General features: G+C 33.8%; 1 protein-coding gene across 1 annotated transcript in view; it reads right to left on the minus strand.

Moving 5' to 3' along the window:
• Positions 1-20,792, minus strand: part of LOC143920447 (protein dead ringer-like) — a 145,779-nt gene that overhangs the window by 14,012 nt on the left and 110,975 nt on the right. Inside the window, exon 5 of the mRNA XM_077443337.1 lies at positions 1,239-1,422. Coding sequence (XP_077299463.1) covers positions 1,239-1,422 — 184 coding nt within the window. The remainder of the gene's footprint in view (positions 1-1,238; positions 1,423-20,792) is intronic.

The raw sequence follows: 20,792 nt of genomic DNA on the forward strand, positions 1-20,792 counted from the left end.
CGATAGGGTCGACTTGGAGTTACGAGTATCCAAGAAATGACAAACAACACTGCATAAATACTTCGAATCATACCGTGTATGACTCTTTTTGTATGGCTCGAACCCGTGCCATCTCAGCCGTTAGCATCATACGCTAACCACTGAGCTATGCTGCTCTGCCTCCTTTAGCGAGCGAAGCTTGGTCTTCCAGATATGTATATATGTTTGTATCAGTGTATCATATATTACAGAAACTGTTAATGATGTTTAAATTAAACTTAAGATCCTCAACGATACAATGAGAAAATATTGCAAATTGAGAAATTACAATGTAAATTATGTATAATTATTTTTAATAAAAAAAAGTTTTTTAAAGACATACCTCTTCTATAATTTGAATATAAAATTATTATTTTGAATAAAAACACCACTAATTTTTTTTCTACCGCCATCTGTTTAAAACTAATAAACAAACGTCAACGGTAAACGTCACCGGGCAGATTTTAAAAGCTTCTTAAACGATATTTTATCTCTATCGTAATGGCGGAGGATGCATTTACTTATATTGATGACCAAAATGAGCAATATGGCAAAGTATGAGAACGATCGGATAAGAGGCAAACTTTTTCCTGAATTGTAATCGTAAGTGAAACGTAAAGGAGGAATGTAAAAAAGGCAATCTCAAGATTTCTATGCTAATCTCAAGAAGATGTAATAAAATTACTTTTCATAGTGGTTTAAAAAAGATCAATTAAAATAGTATTAGTAGCTTCATAAAAGGAAGCTTAACAGGAAAGTACAAAAACTTAAAAGGATATAAGGTAAATTTATCAAAAGATCAATCTTGACCAATAGAGTAGTCACTTTTTATGAGCGAATCATTCGCACAGCTGATACATTTTAATAACATGTATAGTTATGCAAGTTACTGCAGATTATTTCTTATTAAACTCAACTATATAATTTAAGAAGGACAGAGGAGAAAAGGTTAAGACTCCGTTCCCACGCTTTTTATTGTACTAGAGTGTTCTGAATCGCTTAATTTTAGAGTAAACTGGAGAAGTGCATTCAAATGAACGCATATCAATAGTATATGTACATATGTAGACATATTTCATGTTTCATAAAAATTAGTATTAACACAAGAACTGTATTTCCAGTATGTATTTTACAATAGAATGTTTTTAAATTCATAAACTAACGAATAAATAGAGTCGACGTAATTTTCATTGCCAACTCTACAAAACAATAATACTCACTGTGTACGTAATGTGAAAGCTGCAGAAGTAATGCTCGAAGGTAGGTGCAATCCCTTGATGATTTCTTGCCACAACTTCTTATTGATGACGTCGACAAGACCACCGCGGGCTATCACCAGGTTGTACAATTCGAACAGGTCCAGCACAGACTTGGCCATTATCGGCAAACGGTTAATCGGGGTACCTGAAAATTAAAAAAACAAATAATTATACACAATTCCTACATTTTTTCAAGTAGGAATGCACATTTATTACAATTCGATTTGATGTTTAAACATTATATTACCAGTATTAAAATTGTAGGGTAATTGAAGATATAAAATATGAAGTTCTATTGAATTGCTAGTAAGGTTAAATTAAATGTGCATTTCTTCTTGTAATTCAAAATCGTAATCTATATAACTGTAGCTATAAACAGTTTGAAAAACTGAACATCTCTGAGTAGGTACATAATGAGTGGGTTCGAAATAAACTGTATAATGAAATTTACATTTTATCGCGTTTCTCTTTGCACAAATTTCGCAATATATACATACATATTAACAACGAAATACCAATAATGCTTGATATGTTAATAAAGCCCACAACTTATCAAACTTTCGACTAGTATATATATAGGTGCAATAGTATACATATCTCAAATTGTTTTTCATGGAAAAATCAACATTAATATTAACCCGTGCCATTTTCCATTAAAAGTTTACCGTTTAAAGTGATTGATTTTGCGAAACGCGGCAAGAAATATACTACATATATTATTCAATACAAAGAAAAGCAACATGAAAAATATCAATTGTTAATGCAAGTTGGTAAATTCTATGAGTACATCATAATTTCAGTAGCAGTAATATTTCCGTTATATCCAACTTCGTACTTTTATACCATTAAATTGATGAATCGAATCGGGTGAAATGTTCGCACGGCACGAGTCGGTAATCAAATATACATATGTACATTGTATGTACATGCATATGTTCCGTTGAAGAAAAGCTTAGTTGTCGATAACTCTCTTCTCGTTTCCCTATCGTTCTTCACATTGTGTTCTCGAGACGTTTCTCGCATTTATTTATACACTATTTTAATTTAATACGTTGCGCGTGCGCGTACGACGCACGTCGACTGGTAGGTGTTCATGCTACCAAACAATCGAGCATTACAATTGACTTGACTATTATTTGTATATGTACCATTGCAGTTAGTTCTATGAATTGTAAGACGCGTCCCGATTTGGCGATGCTATTGAGCACGCGCACGATAAGGGTTAACGATGTCGACTGTGTCGAATCGAGACGAGTGCACGATCACGCGTGCGATTATTTACGTGTGTACATACATACATACATACATTTTTAGGTAAAATTTTCATTTTTTTTTCATATGCAAAGATTTAATTTGATGCGAAAATTTTTCGGTGCTTTCATACATAAAGACTTTGATAAGATTTTATATTTTTTTCAAATTGTTATGGTGCATTTACGCTTGTTTAATCATTGTCAAATATGGACTAATTTATAATATATTTAGTTTAATATAAACTAGATTAAACGGACTAATACAGTGAGGGAAGAAATATGCAGATATTTATAAATATTATATTATATTATATAGGTTAAATAAGCTGTTTAATTCAACACTTCCACTCCATAAAGGTAATAAAGTACCATAAAAGTATAGGTGATCTCAGATACGCCTATGATACTACTTTAATAGTCAACTCAGAAGAGGAAATAGCGAATCTACATATTCCATCGTCTGCAACATGAAAGCAAAATGGTTAAGATGAACAGAGCAAAAACTAAGATTATGATGGTGGATTAAGAGGGCTGGACAGCAGCGCCTTGTCCATACAAACTTACTAAACTTCTCCCTTCCTCAATTATGGCACTAGAGAAATTATTTTTTAATATGCTATGGATATCCACCATTGGGGTGCATCTATCGTTTTATTTTTTTGATTTATTATTTTTTGTAGGAGCTAGGAGCCGCCAAACATCTATAAAATCGCCTCTTTTTTACACCCACGAAAAGAGTCCAGCGTGCTTATTTAACGGTCGATTTTAAAAAAAATACGCTGATAGATGCACAGAAAATATCTTTCTCATACCGATGATGAAATTTTTTTTAAAATTGGTTCAGTTTTGGAGGAGAAAATAGTTGATTAGGAAAGCTGGATTTTGTAAATTTAAAAGAGGTAGAATCTGTTGGACGCGCATCTGTCCCTTTTACTCAATATATGTGCGGGGGTCGGGGGGGGTCCGAGGCTAGTACACGTACACTATACACACACACTCGCACTCACATACGACTCCACTGTTCACATGACAAGTTCATACATACGATATACAATTCGCTCGAATCGTAACTACACAATATGTACGTATTACATATTTCGATACATAAGTACTATATTCGCGCACACCAAATTGCAACTTCTGACTTGTCGATTTCTTTTTATTTCTCCAGATTGGTGTGTCTATGTATGTACGTGACACTTTTATACGAACTTCTAAAATAAAACAATGTGTTATGTAAAGTAATTATTGAATTTATTCAAAATATTTTTTCATTTTGTTTGCGGAGAAAATGAAAATAAAATACTAAAATCTATTTTCTACATATATATTAGTGAAATATTCACATTTTTTAAAATACAGGAAAAGATTATAGTAATTAAACCCTTTCACGGGCAAATTATTTTAAATTGATATATACGATTTTTTTCTTCTTGAATATTGTTCACAGGTACAAACAGAAGGCAAATATATTTTTTATTAAAACAATTAGTAATAAAAGTGGGAAGTATATTTTCCAGGGATCTTTCCTTGGTGCAGTTTTGAAAAATGAAAATGCATTTACAGATAACAAATATACTGAACATAAAATAATAAATGAAAATAAAACACACATTATTAAATAAAACATAGATATATTTAAATAGACTTATCAGCTTCCATGACATTAGCGCTGTCACGCCAATTTTTAAAACACTTGTGCTCAGTTGCATCTATATTTAATTTTGTAGCTCTGGCACATATGCAGCGGTAAGGGCGGTTTCAGACTAGCGTTTTATTTCTGCGCGTATACGGTCATTTCGCCATACGCGCTTACACGCGCGCTACTTTTTGCGCTTCAAAAAACCGAACGCGCGTACACGGGCTTATTTCGGCGTTTTCGCTCGAACCGGTAGTGGTGATTTAGTATCAACATGGATAATACGAGCTTATAAGCGCGTCTACGCTCGTACGAGTTGCGCGTATGGAAAACGAAGCGCCTATACGTGCCTACATGCACTTCAAAAAACGAGATTATACGCGCGTATAAAACGCTAGTCTGAAACCGCCCTAAGAGTTTCGTACTCCGAGATATAAAACTTTTTTAGTTCGGAGCCCTACTATGCACGCTGCACCAGACAAGGAGTTAAACCCACTTTTATATGATCTCTTTGCCCAAGAACCGTCTGCAATGACTGTCAGTAAGGGATATCCTTCCTCGTCTATGTCACCATTTAAAATGGCGAGCCTTTTTTCTTCTTCACCAACGACAATCATTTCATCAAAGGCACATTCTTCGATTGTTGGCGCTAAATGTTGTTCTATGCTTGTGTAAGTTCCACGACTCAAATTTCATTTAATTGTGAATAGCCATTACCTGTACAAATAATTCCTTCTACGAAAGCAGTATTTGCGGAAACTTGCAGTTTCGGATCTTCGGAGTATACAGTTTCCTTTGCTAAGCACATTCTACACCGAAAAACATATTCGCTGAGAAAACCTTTTCTTATTTCTTTCACAAAATTTAAGTCAGATAATGTACAATTAGTGTGTTCATGCTAAATTTTTGAAAGCGCTGAAAATAAATATTTAATATCTACTATTCTGCGCCCTTCTAATTGTTCATGAATATCTGTTTCGTTGGGATTGTCTGCTTCTGCTTCTATAACTAAATCATCAAGCCTCGTTGATGACGTTGAACTAGCTGTTTCTGATAAATTTTGATCGAATAAATCTCGCGGAACTGTATACAAAGATGTCGGTCCAGAACTTGTGGAGGCTACAGCTAAGTTTCCAACAGCAGCAGCATTGGCGACATCGATGTTTATCTCTTTATCTCTTCATTTTTACTACCAGACATGTCAATTATTTGACCTAAATATAAATAATTATTTACTACTTCTACTGGTTTATCATCTAAGGGGATGCTATCAGGCATGCAATAACTATTGAACATTAGTTTAGTCTTATCTACGTTAATTTTTAATCCTACTTTTCTACTTTCCCTGTCCAGCTGTGTTAGTCTGATAAGTAGGTCAGCTGAATCACGAGCTACTAGAACTATATCGTCTGCGAACCGAAGGTGACTCAAAAAGCGACCATTGATGCTTACTCCGGCTGTATCCCAATCCAATTTCCTGAAAACTCCCTCAAGCACCGCATTGAATAACTTGGGCGAGATTGTATCTCCTTGTCTTACTCCTTTTCCTATGCTATGCTCACATCACTACATTTTGCATAATAAATAATAGTTACTAAGTCACAAGAAAGCATTATTACCTGGTGGTCGAATGTGTTGTAAGATGGATATTTCGTTTAAAATATCGTTTTTGTCTTTTAGTCGACTGGAACATACGTTATTTCTTCCCTTTTCTTCCATCCATTGTAAGTACTCAGTTCTTAGACTTTCGTACAAACAAACGCTGAACGATATGCATATGACACGACGGAAAGGAGAATTCAAAGAAGCGGGACGCGTAAATACATTCATAAGCGCGAGCGACCGAAACAGCATATTACGAAAGATGCATGTTCCCAAACGTTGCAAGTACAAATATTTCCCGCTCGCATCAATAATACATCAATAATATTCGATGTTTGGGAATTTGTGCTCGATGCAAACCGCGCGCGCACACACACACTCTCACTCACTTTCGTGGTAGTTCGGGCTGTAGCTCGAAGACAGAAACAAAAACAACATTTTTTATAAAGCGATATTCAAAAGTGACGCTGCTATCCAACCCTCTTAACGTTGTCAACTCGTAAGGACCTTGTCGGAAAAGGATCTTGTACACGAGATCACTTTTCTCGGGTCAACGTTGTAGAATGATGCGAGGATGTGAAAATAAAAAGGCGGATCGGTATGGCGAAAAGTTAAATGTTGAAGCTGAACAAAATTTGGAAATATGCGTCTAGTCCAAGCTTTGATTTTTCCCGTAGTTCTTTGCGAAGTGAGGAGATGGATGGTGCAAGTTCGAGAACGGCAGAAAATATACACTTTTGATGCTGGGACGGATGCTTAGAATCCAACCCCTTCATCCTACGAAGGTGAGGATTGGCTGAGAAAAGCTGAGGCTTGGCTGTCTTCCTGCCTGTCTATCCTCCATTTCTTTGGGCACATCGCGAGGCGAGAACAAGACAGCTTGGTGAAGCCGATTGTCCTGGAAAGCTTTATGGGAGCAGAGGAAGAAGAAGATCCCCAACAATATGGATGACCAGACCAGGGTTGCCACTGGGAAAACTTTAGTCGCGTCACTGCGAGCCGCGAAGTGTCGAGAGGGTTGGAAGACCATGACGAGCCACATAAATGTTAGAAGACGGGAAAGTCACGACCCCGAGGCACGAGAAAAGCGACGATATAGACATTATCAAACATAATTGAAATGAAAATAGTCTCTTAAACAATCAATAAGACGGAAGAGATGAAATGAAGAAAAAATTTCTCGATGTGGACAGGTATGTCCTTAAATGAGGATTAAGATATGTGTATTTGGTACCGGCAAAAATAAACGTTATCTTCTGGATTAGGTCTTAATGATATTTTGTCATAAATTTCACTTACTGATTTTACAATATTTTTTTAAATGAATTGTAATACAAATATGGTAAGCGTTACACAGAATTGCATCTATACTGTGGCGTATTTCACTCGTAGATTTCGAAAGTATTGAAAACATTCAGTTTTCAATATAATATAATATAATATATTCAAGAAAAAGAATACGTGACCATTCAAATTGGCCACATAATCGTGTCTTTTTCGCTCATTACGACCGATTTATCACGCGTCCACAAAAGCCAAAGCAACTACATAATTTTCATTATATTATATTATATACAAAGAGAATAGTCAGAAAGATAAATATCCGGCCGCCGTATAAATTGATATGAGCCGCTTCGCATATATTATTTTAATTTCGTACATTTATACTGTATCATTATTTAGATGATTTTTTCGTATGTATACATATGTATGTGCGTGTCGGACGGGGTTGGGTTTTTTAGACACGTGATGTTTTTGTTGGCCAAAACTTCCGCGTCAAAAATACAAAATATCAAAGGAAATCAAACGCGAATGTTGCTTTAGAAATTCCGACGGAAATACTTGAGACGAATTAAATTCAAACAAAACGAGATTTCCCATTAATCATGTGTCACTTCAATTTAAGATGCGCGCTCGCCGAAAGATCCGCTTGTCCGACAACGAATTCCGTGATTCGGATTAGATCGCAGCATCCGATTTTATTATTTATAACGTGATTACCAGAGGCCTGTCTCCAAAAGATAGCAGGGTGACCATTAGTTACCATTATCACACTTAAGCAGCGAAAAATTTATATTTAAAAAAAAATTAAGAAAATCTGTGAGCCTCCTTTCAACTAGTAACTAGTTCATTTGTAGTAAAAATTTTCACGCAATAAAATACAGCATGATTCAGTTAATAAAACATTATAAGATACGTCTACTAAGATTTTACATATGTTACATATAAGTTAGGATTGGGTGGAAAAGTATTAAGTTGGTTTGAATGCTATCTGAATAATAGAAGACAGAATGTAAAAATCAATGAAAGAGTTCCTGAAAGTTTGATTGTTCCATATGGAGCACCGCATGGTTCTAAATTAGGACCTCTGTTGTTTATTTTATATATTAATGATTTGGTGAACGTATTTGATGTATATAACGTTCATATGTTTGCGGATGATACGTTAGTTTATATTGTAGGTGATGATGTGTAAGTTATGAGTGATACGTGAGAATAAACTGAAAGTGAACCTAAGTAAGACTAAGATGATGTGGATGAATAATAAAAGCGTTATGAGTGATGTTATTATGGATGGGAGAGTGGTAGAAGTAGTAGATAATATTAAGTATTTAGGCATTTATTTGGATTGTAAATTAATCTTTAAGGTGCACGCAGATTATATTATTAAAAAATAGAATATATTATGTAGCTTTCGTCGTTTTAATGGTTCAATACTTTATAAACGTATCAAGAAGAATTGTATGTAAGAGGACAGGATTGGAACTTATGGTCACCCTAAGGTCAAGGAATGAGGAGGTAGGATTTATGACTCCATTAGCAAACGAAGTGCAGCGGTGCGCGAATTTCAAGCGTACTAGGAATCTGCTAAACACCAAGTATATGTAATACAATAAATATGTACTAACCAAACCTTCACATTAACTACCAATTGTTAACATTCAAACTTAGTATTGAAATATGTATATAATAAATGATAATATCCACAGGTGCAACGGACGCAGTCATATGAAACGGTTTTCTTGATGCGATACGAAACGGATTTAAACGTTTGATAGCTTTTAAAAATAAATAAAATAAATTGGAGCTGCTTCGCCGACGCGTTTTTCCCATACTACGGAAAATTTTCATCATAAAAATATAAGTGTATAAATTTCGGCCACAAGTCAAAACATACATTAGCATGAATAGTGGTCATTTCGTGAGATTTTTATTATACCTAAGCGTTTCCGAAAAATGCGTCCCGTATGATATATTAATATTTTCATTGGGCTGGCTTAAATCGCGTGTAAATGCGGCTGCCCTGCGTTTGCGGATTTTCGCGGGTCGTTTCATTCACGTCCACCCTGTAAGCACATATTGTAATTTTTCTTTTCGGTCATTTCGCATTGTCATCTCAACGAAGACGATTTAAATGCAAATAAAAAAAAATCTGGCATTGTACCACCACATCATCCGAACTATTTCGCAATTAGAACATGCCGGCATCTCATTTATTATTTTAATATTTCAATATATCAATGCCATAAAGTTCACTTTTAATTATTTTATATACAAAAAATCAATTTATACTGCAAATAAAACACACACGTACATATAATACATAACGAGAAAAACATCCCTGTTTATTTTTAATAGCTTGTATCTGCCAAACTAAATATGCGTAAAAAGAATAGTAGTCAATAAAATTAAAGCAATTCTCATAAAACGAAAGAATAACAAAACTTTATAAATGCTTCACATATTATTGCTATTGAAGTATAAAGCTTCCTATATTCACGATCGATCGTATGGAATGGGTATCAACTACGAATCGTATGGAAGGAAATCGACTATTGAAGTATCAATCATTAATTTTGTGTAATATTTTAAGCCCAAGACATATCTTCAATTTAACTATTAATTACTAGGTATAAAAATTTATTTTATAAAACCACGGTGTATCTAATTTACAAATCCCTTAACATTAAGGGAAATTCCCAAAATATGTGATTTCATGTCAGTTTTTTTTTAATTCCATTGATTTCGAAAAACTTGAAAGCTATTTAAACTCAAATTGAGCCTGTATTTATATAGGCATGTATGTATGTATGTATATATGTACATACATACATAAACTAAGATGCTCTAACAGGTAAATCCCAATGCGTTTTCCTGGTTAATTACAAACATCAATTAACAATTATGATTATACAGTATCATAGAGACAAAGTGGGTATGAACTCGAATTTGCGAGAGATAAATAAAATATATTTTATATGGTAATTGGATTATTATGCACATTGCGATCGCCCAAAAGACAAATTTTGCCATGAAAATCGCGAATACGGAATATTTGTTACTAGAGTTCTCGTTAGTATGATAGTTATCGTTAATATGATGGACTTTTCGGCTGCCAGATATTCCGTTAGAGATTTTAGTAACTTTTGGGCGAGTGCTTTGTGGGCAATAATCACCGAACCCTTTTATATATAAACAATAATACATAAAATAAATAAAAAATGTATGTATGTATGTATACTCTATTTACTTGTTTATTTTAAAAAACAGAAAAATTAAGCGGCAAAATTAAACTTATCTTTATTTCGAGGAATATTTCACAAAATATTAAATATAATATTTTATATTTAACAATATTTAAAAATACTGGTGACCTGTAATATGTTTAATCTGCTTTTCCGAGATTCTGGACATATCGAATTAAAATATTATTAAATGTTATTATTAAAATATTATTAAATGCTGTTATTATTAAATGCTATTTTTTATGTTTATGTATGGATGTATTTATGTTATGTTAAGTTATGTTATGTTCAAATATATATTTTTTTATGTATATGTAATTGATTAGTATATTATTTTCGTTATGTATTAATTAATGTTTAATTGATATTTTGTTTTTTTTGTGTTATATTTTTTGACCATTGTGGCGCTTTAGGAATTCCTGTTATGCCACAATGGTCTGTTTAGAATAAAATAAATAAATAAAAGAAGTGATAACAATTTGAGAATTAAGCCAAACAGAAATAGTGTTTTTGGACTGGCAATGGACTACCGCCACTTTCAAATATAACGGCTCGTATATTTATCTATCCATTATATAATTATCACGAACCGAAAGCGGCACCTATGGTCAAACTTTTGTACGTATGTACCGAAATATGATCATTACTAGTCACCGGATCCTGAGGGGGCCGTGTATTGTTCAAAGGTTGTAAATGCATTGTTAAAGGTTTGCCGAACAATGGATAGCACTGTGACTATCCTACCTCTAATCATTACACACAACTAGTGTTCTGCCCGTTGTTTTCAACGGGTGGTTTAGGAAAGGAATTGAATTGAAAGGAATTAAAATAAACTTATGTTATATATGTATAAATATAGTGTAAGGTAATGTTAATCGTCATAAAAAGTGCGTGCATTACAAGTTCACCAATCGAGCAATTATATATAATATATGTTGATTATACGCAAAAAAAAGAGTTAAAACACTTTGCGACAACCCCTGCCACCCAACTATTCCTCTGCGGAAGCCACATAGCATATTAAACCAATGACTGTAAAATAAAGGGGTTGGTTCCATTACGCGAAACTATATTTATTTATATACCAATTTTATTATTGGGAAAAATACTACTGGGCGCGTTGAAGTCTCCACTGTTCTTGACTGTTGATAGGAAAGCCTTTGGATATGGACGTATCAATCTGTCATACAAGGATGACTCTGTTGTTGATGATGAAGATAATGATGATGATGAGAGCGTGCGACGTCTTAATTGCGGCGGTCAAACGGTGGGCGGGGGCGGGCGGGCGGGCGGCTCGACGATAGATTTATCCGCGGGCGGGTCGCAGCGCCATTAGCGCAAGAGTTATGGCCGATGACGATGGGCGGTCGCGGATCTGACACTGCTCAAGATGGATATCAGGAAGACCTTCCGAATAAATCACGCGGTGCTCAACGGGTTGAAAAAGCGGAACGGCGGAAAAGCGAGCCGGACGCGCCCCAACCATTCACAGAGACCACTCGCTCGAGTTCGTGGACCAGTTCATACTAGATATCGTTCAATGTACATATGCATATGTATATTTTTCATTTATTATGAGAAAATATGTTCGTAGGAGTTCATTACGCTCTTTAAAAACGAATTGTGTATAATATTGCATAGTGCATCGCCATCGTACCGAATGCTCGACGAAAATAGAACATGTCAAATATAATATACACATGTATATATTTGAACAGTTCACTGCATATAAAGCTCACTACACCTTAATTTTTCCGATTAGATATTATAATTGTTGGAATCAAATATTAAATTAATTAATACATACATACATGTTCAATTCAAAGAAAATGTTCAAGACTACTTAGGCAATAAATAACCTTATTGAAACTGATTACTACATGCAGTAAATCGTAGACGGATTAATCCTCACATGAAGATAACTTGCATAAATATTACAAGTTATCTTCATATGGCTTTCCATGGGTTCTATTTTTATTTTTTATCGTTTTATTTTGGTGTTGATTGTATTTTTATTAATTTTTAGTTATCTGTGAGTGGGATCCTCGTGGGGGCAATAGTTGTTTGAACAGTGCTCGTGTAGGGAATAATCATAAAGCCACACAATTTTAAAGACAATCGAAAAATGCACAAATCTTATGCTCACAAAAAGCATAAAATTTGTATCTATCAATGAGCATTTATTAGTTGGTATTTAAGATTAAAAAAAATCATTTTAATTTAATTAATGACTCAATAACCATTTATACATATAAACACACATATATGTATGTAAGTATTTATATTGAATCTACCTATATTTGTAAATAAAATCCGTATTGCGAAAAAGTTGGTCTTCTAAATCTATTTATTTATTGCAGTGGAAAATTGAAAAAAATTACAATGAAATTTAATCATCAAAAATTTATTGGAATTAATCTAGTTTTAATAAAAAAATTAATTAACAGAATTAATCTACTTAGGAATAGTTTAAGCTAGACATTTAACCGTAACTTTGCATCATTTAAATATATTATATTTATTACTTAAACTTAAAATGTTAATTAAACTTACAAATCAAAACATTGCATTGTATGTATGTATATTGTTAAGAATTTAATCTTAATAAAATAAATACACACACCTATGTATGTACATATGTATGATATATCGAAGTTGTTTTTTGGGTAAACATGTTTTTGGTAAATATAAACGTGTTTTGAAAGAATCACAACAGAGGTCTCTGCTTTAATTTTTACATACATATACTGAATTGTTTTTGTATTCAATTGTGATTTTTCCATGAGCATATTAAATGTGTATGTTTATTTCGTTCAATATAGTCAAAGCAATCGCTAATAAATAACACTTAGAATCTTTTTTTTTCAATTTCACCTGTGATTCTTAACTCAAATTAGATAAGACCCAATTCCGGGACGATATCGACACATCTCCATATTTATGGCTCTGGGCGATTTCGAGTAGAGCGTTGAATGATACAGGCGATGCTAATTGACTGATCTAATTTAATACCCGGCACGTTGATGTGGAACAAATACACAAGCAGGAGGTCTGCGATGAAGAAAAGATAAAACAAATGTAATCTAATTACGTGGGAGGTCGTCAACGAATCTACGCAGACGACATAAATATATGAGTATTTCGAGATATATTGCCTGATGGTGCTCACGCAAACTTTTTCACGATTCATTTTTTCGACGAATGCATGTACTACATACATATGCAACATAATTTATGACTATGTATATCAAACCACGCAATATGGTTTCTGAGAATGCCAAACGTTTAATATACCTGCTCTATTTACGACTACACTTAACTAAATTTTACGGTAAACCATGCAGTGAGACATTTGTCACTCGGATGCATTCCTGACAAAACTGCAAGCTTACAATACGCAGTGGCGTCCAATTTAAATTTAATTTAAATTCGGATTAGCACAGCCACGGGCGCCAAAATCTCGAAAGCGACATTCCAACAATCGAAATTAATTACGCGAAATTAATTTCGGCATGAACAAAATATGTATAAAAGGAACGCGTATCAAACACGACTGTGGCCCGAGGGTGCAGAAATAACTCGACGCATTTAAAACGCGCGTGCGAAAATAAATGCAAATTCCAAAATTAAAACAAAATAAGCTAGTTTTCCGTGTGTGTTTTTTGTGAAGGTGCCGATGATGTTGCAGAGCGGTATATATCTTATTAAATTAGTCACGCATTAGTATCTTTTCAGTTTTATCAGCGTTTAAAGTCGCTCGTAAACACATTTATTTTGATTTAGGGTTTTTCACATCGTAACAAAGTAGTGTGCACCTTGAACGCTAATAAGTGTGTCTCGAAACGAAACGAAAAAATATTTATATGTGAAAAAGATTGGCTAAAAATAAGCGGAGTCGAGCCCGTCAGAATGGGGGGGGGGGATTCCTTCGTGACACTTTAACGCCGTTTAGCCGACCGGAGGCGATAAGATGAGGAAAATAGGAAGAAAAAACTAAATTTGTATAGTAGAGCGCGTGTAGCACATGGTGGCGCTGTAGAAAATTCAAACAACGTAAGCATGCTTTTAAAATATTCAAAACAATCAACGCTAAGATAAACATAAGATTTAAATAAAAATACTCTCATTCATCTCCTTCATTATTTACATTTTTAAAATAAATACATACATTCGTATGTATCAATGATTCTAATATAGTAAATAAGTGGGTTTTTTTAAATAAATAAATATATGTACATATATACAAGATATCCTATTTATCCCTCCCCTCGCAAATTCGAGTCTATAGTATCTCGAATTTGCTGATATTATAAAATGCTATCCACTCTGTAAAATAGATGTACATATGTATGTATGCATTTCTCGAAATATTATAATATTAGTATAATCGACTTTGTCCATAGATGTCATGATACTGTAAAAACATAATCGTTTATAATTGGCCTGTTAGGTATTCCTGGTATAGGTAGGTATGTATAAAAAATTAACTAAAATGGAATAAGTATTTGACAGTGTATGTAGCCTTATTGCAAAGACAATCGTTAAAAAAAATCTTGTTACGCCTCTTATTGAAGCTTAGACTCCAGAACTTTCAGAAAAGGAGTGGGAAATTAATTGGTTATTGAAATGACTAATAAAATTGCTCGGACAGTATTAAGTTGAAAAATAATATAAAGACTGAGCTTATTTTTAGATAATTTTGACCCCTTCCAAAAAATGTATTTAATCCATGCAAGTAGACTTCGGCGTTGGCCTGTGTTCTTTAACCGCTTCGATCCCAAATGGACACGGGTGTCCGATACGCACTCACGACACCAGTACCAACCGGACATGTACATATGTACATACATACATACATATATAAAATACTCACACGGACACTCCATAGTATGTAAAAATACTGTTTAATCGATAATTAATTTTTTATTTCGGTTTTATCAGTTCTAAAAAACGGGTCTACATCACGGCATCGAAAGGTCGAAAGATCGAAAAAGCAAATTTCGGAAAGCAAAGATCGAAAATCGAAAGATCAAAAATAATGTATACATGGTAAACGGTACAATGTATGTATATATAATATATATCAGTGGCATGCGGTGAAATTATTTATATTTTTGTCGTACCGCCTTGCGTAATGTGCGCGAGCAGGATACGGGAGCCTGTTATAGGCTTTATCCTATATAGGATAAATTTTCCTCTTGTATCCGGCTCGCGCAAATTAAGTGAGGCTGTACGACGGAGGGAGAGAGAGTTTTACCGCAAGCCACTGATATATATACTACCCGCTTTTCATATGTATTCATGGTAAACGAACATTTTCAATTTTTCGACCTTTCGATGGGGTGACGGTCACCGCTAAAAAACACGTGGTGGTCATTACATATGTACATATGTATGTAATGACAAGCAGCGATAGTTTTAACTTGCGGTATTCAAGTGGTTAAATATAAATAGACCTCTCCATTAGTAATCAAGAGAGAAAAAAAGCATGGTTGACAAGAGTGAACCATTTTTGGTGTGAAAAGCATGGTCCGAAAGCCTGCCTACCTCTAATCATACATAGGATACCCAGGTTTTTCTACGAAGTTAACAATAGCATAAAAATTTTACCTTGATTAGTATCCGTAGTATAATCAAGATATGGTTTATCAAATTTGGTGGCTGTGTAATGATAATTGTAAATTTGCATATCTTAATGTATTGAAATAATGTTCAAATGTTATATTTTTATTTGTTGGTCAATTTCAATTTCAATCATTTGGAAAATCGATAAAATGTTCCAACGGCATAAAAGTAATTCACGGGTTCAATGTTCTACTTATTTGTAAATTTCAAGATTAAATTAAATAATAAAGCGTTTAAAATTTCGCCGTTATGACATGACTTTTCTGTTTTTGTTAACGGATCGAAATAAATTTGATCAATATTATAATATTTACACAGATTAAGAAAATATGTATGTGAAATCTACATGCAATTTTTTTTAATATACCTTGTATTTGACTTTCAACACCAAAGAAAATAATAGAAAACGTTTTAACGCTGGAATAAATAAAGTGGAATCGGAATATCGCAATCATAATCAATAAATTTAGCAGCAAGCAATTGCCCACAAAGCGCTAGCTCAAAAGTCACTAAAATCTCTATAACGAAACATCTGGCAGTCGAAAAGTCTATCATACTAACAATAACTAATAATATTAACAATAACTAATAATATTAACAAGAACTCGAGTGCCAAATATTACGTATTCGTGATTTTCATGGCAAAAATTGTCTTTTGGGAGATAGTTATGTGCGTAATACTCCAATTACCGAGTTTGATACGCATCAAAAACTCGCACAGATTTGCCGAACATCTAACGAAACAAACAATGTTTTATGCACTTCGACAAAAGCTTGCACTCACGTACATATATGTATACACAGTCTGATGCACTTTTGATAAGGCATAGTCAATCCTTTCGTCTCGCAGACGGACAACGTTCAGAAGTGCGTCATTCCGAGAACAAGATCGTAAAACTGCTGGGTTCGACGGTACGTACACCCATCGTCAGATTATTTTAATTATAGAGATATATGCGATCCGCAGAGGCGAGCTTTTCGCCTTTGGCAACTTTAGACCACCTCCCCTTCCTCCCCCTCGTCTCTCACCAGTCCGACACCCTCGTTCCAGAGGGCCCTTTGATTTATATAAAAGGATACGCATGTGCCGGGGTCATTGTTGTGCTCATTCGCCATAGTCGTTTTCGGTGGCTTTTATAGTCGATAATTCGACGAATATTCAGACCCCCGGTATGTGTCGAAACGTACTAATTGCAGAAAGTAACAAAACATTCAGAGAATTATGACGATAGCGACTGAAGGGTTTGTGATTGTTCTTGTGTTTCATACATTGTTGTCAAAATTGCACTTTACGTCCAAATATGGAGCATTCGCTTTCCGCATAAGAAAAGTAGGTATGCACATTCACAATACAATGCAACGTTAAATTATAAGGTAGAAAAGCGTTTCGAGGGGGTTCGTGGAAATTTACGAGTATGAAAATCAACGAGGTGGAACGATTAACCACGTACAACTGAGGAAAAGGTTTAGCATCGCTGCAATTTGTGTAGATGTGTACTTATTTGATAACAATAAAATCTCACATGGAAAGCTTCGCCCAATAATAAGAAAGCATAGAAAATTTCACAAGAAAACTAATTTCGAAAGAACAACGGACAGAACATAAAAGTATATATGTACATATTTGTATGAATAAGAATAAGTGACGAGAGACCCGAATTTTTACCCAGAAATAGTAACATGAAGAAATTGCACAAATTGGCATCTATCACAAAATGCTAAAAACAAAAATTAATTATCTAAAAAAAAAGTTTTTTAAAAACATACCTCTTGTATAATTTGTATATAAAATTATTATTTTGAATAAAAACACCAATATTTTTTTTTACTACCGCCACCTATGTATAAAATTAATGACTACCAACTGTCACCGAGATTAAAAATCTTCGGACCTGAAATGCGATATTTTGGCTCCATTTACTTATATTGATGACCAAAATGAGCAATATGGCAAAGTATAAAAACGATCGGATAAGAGGTAAACTTTTTCCTGAATTGTAATCGTAAGTGAAACGTAAAGGAGGTATGTAAAAAATGAGCGTTTCTACGTACATGTTTATGTACCTATGTATACAATGAATGTACCAACTATTTAGTTATGTAAAACTCTCATCTTCACTTTCATCTCAATTCAACGATATTTTTATAACAAATAAGTTACAAGCACAAAAAAATAATAATCTCTAATATACAAGTAAGTATGTACATATGTGAGCTTCATAAAACCAGCCCTTACATATAATAGTAACAATCATTAAAAATTAGGCACGCGGAAATCGCATTCGAAACGTGTACTTATTGTATGTGCGTTGCATTCATATTCGGTGCACAATGCGTACGTATAATACGATATTGTACAAGTATTTTTAATGGGGGAGATATCGGTCGGGAAGCTGTTTACTTCCGGTTAAATAATCGCCAACAATGGGAGGACGATAACCGGTCTCGATTCACCCCTGTGTGGTAACGCCCACCCCCTCGAGATCTAACCAATCGGAGCGCGAAGATTCACCGCGGGGACATCCATTGGATTAAACCGATATAACGGATTGTTCTAGATATATAAACGCGTAGTGTACTGAGCGTGCGTACAGCGCTAAACCATCCCATTTATCAGAGCTTCCTAACCGGTGAGATGCGCAAGATATAGCAGTCACCATTTCGCACCAGATGCTAAGAATTCAAAGTGCTGTTATCTGTAAAATGAAAGATTCTGTCTATCAAATCATATTTAAAAACTCTTGACAAGATATTATAAAAAGCTATAAGAACTCTATATGTAAACTCCAAACTTGTTCGTTAAGGCTTGAGCTTTTATCTTAATAAGTGTAGTAAGGCATATTTCACAAACTATTACAGAATATTAATCTTTAAGTTTAATCTAATCATAGTTTGCACTTTTTGAATTCACAAATGAACTACCTATATTATATTACTTTTATTCAAAGAAAAAGTTCCAAGTTGCTTGCTACTTGTCTAATTCATTTTAGATTTATTATAATTCAGAATAAATCCCTTGAAAATATTTAATATACATATATGTAATATACATTTAGTTGTAAGTACATATTAAACTGGTAAGCCTGATTTTGTCTAATATCTGACAAACGAAAAACATTAAGAATTAATAACTTTAGTTATACTACATACATACATACATAGAGTTCGTGTACCGCTATTCTAAGAATGTATTGAGACAATCTCAGGGCTGTGCAGTCGGAGTCGGAGTCGTAAAAAATCAACCGACTTCGACTCTTTTTTCATTTACACATCTAATATATAATTTTGAAAGAGACTTCAAAGTTTCTATGACGATGATATCGATATTGTTGAATATTATTTATTTCGATTCAAATAAATTTAATAAAAAAAAAAAACAAATGAATGCTTACTATTAGATTAGCCATGTTTAAGCCGTTTATATTACAAATGCCGAACGAAGCCGGGTAAAACCACTAGTGCACTATAAATGTACTTATTTATTTATACCTATTTTTTTACCAATAATTCAATAAATTGGATTACATGTTAATTTCTAGTAATTTTTGTAATTTCTTTGATTATTTTATATTTTAAATATTGCTATTATTTTCATTTCTCAAGAAAATTCGATCTTACTAAAAAGTTGCGAGTCGGAGTTTGGAGTCGGAGTCGGAGCCAGTAATTTTGGGACTGCATCCACAGCCCCAGTAAATCTACCAACACAAATAAAAATTTTGGCAACTGCTCTAGAATCACCAGACTGCTACTAACCTACACTAATATGTTATTTTGATATAACGATTATATGTAAATCTGCGCCAGCTTAAATCAAGCAATTCAAACAATGATCTCTAATAAAAATGGCATTTAGTTCTTATGATTATGTAATTATGTAAGTATATATTTTTTATTCTCAATTTTATCATAAGTATACATATATCAACCGTCAAACGTGTCTGAGATACACTGTATGTTTTTATAAAGGGGGATACAATTGAAAATGTAAACCGTATGTATGACTTTTGTATGAAAATTTACGAGCGCGAGTGCGTGTTTGAAGTTCCTTTGAAGGTATCAAAACACGTTAAAAATCAAACATTTTTCCGGTCTGTAAATCAAAACGTTAAGTGAGGCATTCCCACTTGCATTTTAACAATCGGCATCTCCCGACGGTTCGCATTAGCGAAAACTTTGCACACCTCCGACGTTTCAAGACGTAAAAAATACAATGTATCTCAGTGTTTGGCCGGATTCGCGAACGACTTGAATGAAAATAGCGTGCTCGGTAAGTATTAAACGTTTCACGGTTTCGACTTTTAAATGCTCGTCTGGCCAGACCGACAATGAATCCTTACGAGCGCGCAAACACACACACACACCATGATGATTCAGAGGATTAAAAATTGAGGGTGGGTTAATTTACGACATGAGCCGATACAAATTTTATCGCCGGCAAGATGAAATCAAAAGATGAGAGATATGAATAGCACGCGCACGTACTTACGTACATATTTTGAAACTTTAATTCGTATTTTACACGTCAGAGGTATAAATCAGCGGATTAAATAGATGATGTTAAGATGCAGCCGTAACGATTTTACGCTCGAATAGAAGTTTAAATTTTATTAAACGTGATCAAATGTATTAGATGAGCGATTGTCAATGAACGAATGTTTGGTTCTGTCAATTCTGAATCGCATCATTCCTGAAATTCGCAAAGATTTGGCTATTGAGTAGTAAATTCTATATTTATATATAACATAGGTATTCAGTTTGGCTTGGATTGAAATTCGTATTAAACTGTTTATATAATACACGGATTAAACAAATTAGGATTTAAATTTTATTGAAGAGGTTAGCTTCAATGATAATATTTTCGTATACATAA

The sequence above is a fragment of the Arctopsyche grandis genome, chromosome 12 (genome assembly GCF_051622035.1).
Source record: "Arctopsyche grandis isolate Sample6627 chromosome 12, ASM5162203v2, whole genome shotgun sequence".
Taxonomy (NCBI): domain Eukaryota; kingdom Metazoa; phylum Arthropoda; class Insecta; order Trichoptera; family Hydropsychidae; genus Arctopsyche; species Arctopsyche grandis.